The 4,411-nt window shown below is 35.8% G+C and overlaps 2 protein-coding genes across 3 annotated transcripts in view; one reads left to right on the forward strand and one right to left on the reverse strand.

Annotated features, from left to right (window-relative positions):
• Positions 1–4,405, forward strand: part of LOC106880632 (adenosine 3'-phospho 5'-phosphosulfate transporter 1) — an 18,127-nt gene extending 13,722 nt beyond the window's left edge. For both annotated transcript variants that reach the window (XM_014930667.2, XM_014930668.2), the window contains exon 3: positions 2,886–4,405. In XM_014930667.2, coding sequence (XP_014786153.1) covers positions 2,886–3,982 — 1,097 coding nt within the window. In that variant the 3' untranslated portion in view covers positions 3,983–4,405. The remainder of the gene's footprint in view (positions 1–2,885) is intronic.
• Positions 1–4,411, reverse strand: part of LOC106883096 (proteasome subunit alpha type-6) — a 267,726-nt gene that overhangs the window by 25,058 nt on the left and 238,257 nt on the right. The window lies entirely within an intron of this gene.

The raw sequence follows: 4,411 nt of genomic DNA on the forward strand, positions 1-4,411 counted from the left end.
ATATATATATATATATATATATATATATATATATATACACATATGTGTGTATGTGTATATATGTTTGTTCCCCCTCCCCTCTACTGCTTGACAACTGATGTTGGAGTGTTCACATCCCCATAACTTGGCAGTTCAGAAAGTGAGACCAATAGAATAAGTACCAAACTTTAAAAAAAAAAAGTACTGGGGTTGATTCATTCAACTGAAAATTCTTCAAGGTGGTGCCCCAGAATGGCCAGTCTAATGACTGAAACAAATAAAAGATTAAAAAAAAAAGGATACGCACACGCAAATTTTTAATTCCCCACTTTCTCAAATTCACAAAGTGATTGCTATGTTTCAGCTAAACAAACATTATCTGTGTTACTTTATTAAGATTCTCTCTTGTATTGTCATCATTATCATCATCACAATTTTAATGTCTATTTTCTCCATGCCTCCCTGACTAAGGTAGGATTTGTTGTGGCTGAGTTTTCTACAGCTAAACCTTCTACCTCATCAACCCTCATCTGTTTTTAAACAAGGTAATACTTCCTGAAGTCTGAACATGTTTTCATGGGAGATTGCAAGCAAGTTACTGCTTCTGTGAAGGTTGTTTACAATTAGCATGCTGCATCATGATAAGGACAGACACACATACACATTTATATATATATACAGGATTTTATTTTATTTTTACCACTGACCAAATTCCCTCACAAAGCTTTGATCAGCCTAGGGCTATGGTAAAAGGTGCCACACAGTGGGACTTGCTGCACTATATATAGAGGGTGCGATGGGTAAATTGTCACCATTTTATATTTTTAATTTCTTGCATGTGCATTGTTTTTGATTTTGTTGACCACACAGTATTGTAGGGTCAGTTGGGCATTGTCTGTGAAAAAACTACCATGATGCAATTCACTCTGCCAGAAATTTGGAAATGACATGCTGTACTACTTGGTATTCGTGCTGGAAGCTCCAATAGAAACATTCAGAGTATTTGGGTGTCAATCTAAGGACAGTGCAGAGGATTTGGAAATAGTTGGATGAGTCTAATGGTGATTATGAAGGTACAACAGCTTGAAAAACTCACTTTGATCATCCTGATAAGAAAAGAACTCCTGAATTTGTTGGTGAGATCCAGGCCATGATTGACAATGATCCCTCCAAGTCAATCAGGTCCGTCACCAGGGACATGGAATTGACTGAGTTTCTTATTGGGCATGAAGACATTCAGTATTCCTCATACAAAGTGAGTAAAGGTCAATTTTTATCCCAAGCCATCAAGGACAAGAGGAAAGACCACACTACGAAGCTTTTGAACAAACTCAAGCATCCCCTCCAACCAAACATGATTTGGTTTTTATCAGATGAGAAAAATTTCTGCCAGGATCAAATGGTGAACACACAGAACAACCATTGGCTTGTTGTGCCTTCAAGACATGTAACGAAAGTGATAAAAATCAAACATCCAGTCAACATCATAGTGTTTGGAGTGATCACTAGTGATGGCAATGTTATACCTACATCAAGTGCCTGGAAGAGGTAGTGCTGCCCTGGATCAAGAGAGTGGCTGCTGGAAAATCCTATGTCTGACAACAGGACTCTGCACCATGCCACACAAGGAAGAGAACCCAGTCGTGGCTATCAGACAATTTCTGCTACCACGTTACCCTTAACATCTGGCCACCTAACTCCCCAGACTGCAATCCCCTTGATTATTATGTGTGGTGCACAGTTGTGTGAGAGACCAACAAAACACCTTGTAACACCAAAGATGAACTGAGGGCAAGGATTATGGCAACATTCACCAACTTTAACAAGGAGACTGTCCAGAAGTGTTGCAGGAGATTCGAAAGTCGTCTGGAAGTCATGGTTGAAGCCAATCGTGATTTTATTGAATAAATTTACTCTTTAGTAATTCAACATATCTTTATGTAATTTTGGTAATGAGATGTCAGTGTTATTTTCATTTTTGCCTAATTTAGACGACAATTTATTCATTGCATCCTGTATGTATGTGTGTGTGTATACATATATATATATATATATATATATATATATATATGGACCAGGTAATGAAAGCTACAGAAAAGGTCACAGCTCTACTAATTAGGATGAGTTAGCCAAATGGAGCCATCCTTCAGGAATATGTGACTTATTTGCCCAAACAAAATACTCAGTACCAATGTAGGTGAATGTATTTATATTTAAGTTGAGAAATGGGGCATTAAAGGCATACTTCTCTGAGAGTTGTCATTACCTAACAGCAACTTTTAATAAGGAAATTTGAGTAATAAATCTATAACAATTAAATATGTCAGCCTTTATTTACATACAGTTAACTATGCAAGCATTGGTTGTGTATTTCCAGAAAGTCATGTGTGCAAGAATAAGATCAATCTTTGTAAAGTTGAGCATCTAACTGATGATTTAAATTGTACTCACAGTGCACTTAACTCTATATGCTTCATTTCACCAGATATTAGAAATTGGTACCAGACTGTTAGGTAATATTACCTAAGTAGAACAGTTCTGACCAATAAGTGATTTCCTTTTTGTTTGGTGCCATGAAACTAAAACTAACCATTAAGAATCTTTCCTGCCTTTCTGAGATAAGGAATTTCTCTGCACTAATATAGTTGTATTTCATCTCCTCATCTTATCAGTTAAAATATATTGGTGTATATTAGGAATTCCTTTGGAATAATACAATCATTTATGTTTCCTTCATTTGAAATTATGTATCATTGCTATTAACTGCTTGTATAAAAACACAATATACTACCTGGAAGAAGGTAAGATTTCATGGTATGTAGGTCAATAATTGAGAAAACTAAAAAAAAGAAAAGCCTTTACATTAATTTATTAGGTCTAATTTGCTCTTTTTCTTTCCTTTACAGTGACTGGGATTTTTTCACGTGCAATAAAATTGTGTGTTTTTGGCAATGAAATTGAACCTGATGTTGAAGAAGCTAGCTCAACCACAAAGCAAAATGTTCCAGAAGAGAAGCACACTAATTATTGGAAGACAGTTATCCTTCTATTTTGTTTTGCTGGCCTACAAGGTTCTTATCTGACATGGGGTATTTTACAAGAACGGATCATGACCTTTGAATATGGAAAGACAGGAACAGCACCTGGCGAATTCTTCAAAAATTCCACTTTCCTTGTTTTCTTGAACCGCATTTCAGCTTTCATTATTGCCCTATTAGTCATCACATTACAGACCCAAGCAAGACATACAGCACCTCTTTACAAGTGCTCATACAGTTCTTTTTCCAACATTATGAGCAGCTGGTGTCAATATGAAGCACTGAAATTTGTCAGCTTCCCAACACAAGTTCTTGCAAAAGCTTCTAAGATTATACCAGTGATGCTGATGGGGAAGTTAATCTCAAAAAAATCATATGAATTTTATGAATATCTGTCAGCTGCAATGATATCGATTGGAGTAAGTATTTTCTTGCTGACTAGTCAAGATGTCACAAAACACAAGGATTCTGTAACAAATTTTTCTGGAGTATTGTTACTTGTTGGCTATATGGGGTTTGACAGCTTTACTGCAAATTGGCAAGGTGCTTTGTTCACTCAGTATAAAATGTCCTCATCCCAGATGATGGCTAGCGTCAATTTATTCTCTTGTCTCTTGACTGTTGTAGCTCTTATTGAACAAGGAGGCTTTGTTGAGTCAGTAGCCTTCATGACTAACTATCCGACTTTTATATTTCATGCAGTTATTTTAAGTTTATGCTCTGCATTCGGTCAACTCTTTATATTTTATACAATTTCAAAATTCGGACCTGTGACTTTTACAATCATAATGACTCTGCGACAAGCCTTTGCCATCTTCCTCTCTTGTATTATTTATGGACATCCCATCACACTACTTGGAATAACCGGTGTGGCTGTTGTATTCTTTGCACTGTTTCTAAGAATTTATTGCAATCAACGGAAAAAAGCACTTGCTTCTCGGCATCATTCTAATAATGAAAGATAGAGAAAGGTAAAAGAGAGCAAATAAGAGACTGAACAAGATGCAAAGACAGATCAGATTATTTTTTCATTTGTAAAATTTGTGTTTTTTATTATTATTATTATTATGTTTTGAAAATAGTGATAGATTTGTCATTGATTATTGGTTAATGTTGGAGTGTCAAGATTACACAATGGTCCAAACATGCTGCATTGGCTCTAAACTCAGTCTTGGCTGTGTCATTTATTTTAAGCATTTATTGTAGGCTGTTTTCATTTAGTTGGTCATATTCACTTGGTGACATAAGGGCTGAGGTTCATCTTGTTACTGGGGGGAGGTATATCATTTGGATTCATTTATTGTCCCCATTTTGGGTATCTCTTGTTGCAAGTCATCGCATTTGCTTGTTCCCCCTTCTCCCACTTATATATATATATATATATATATATATAA

The sequence above is a fragment of the Octopus bimaculoides genome, chromosome 11, assembly GCF_001194135.2.
Source record: "Octopus bimaculoides isolate UCB-OBI-ISO-001 chromosome 11, ASM119413v2, whole genome shotgun sequence".
Lineage (NCBI taxonomy): Eukaryota > Metazoa > Mollusca > Cephalopoda > Octopoda > Octopodidae > Octopus > Octopus bimaculoides.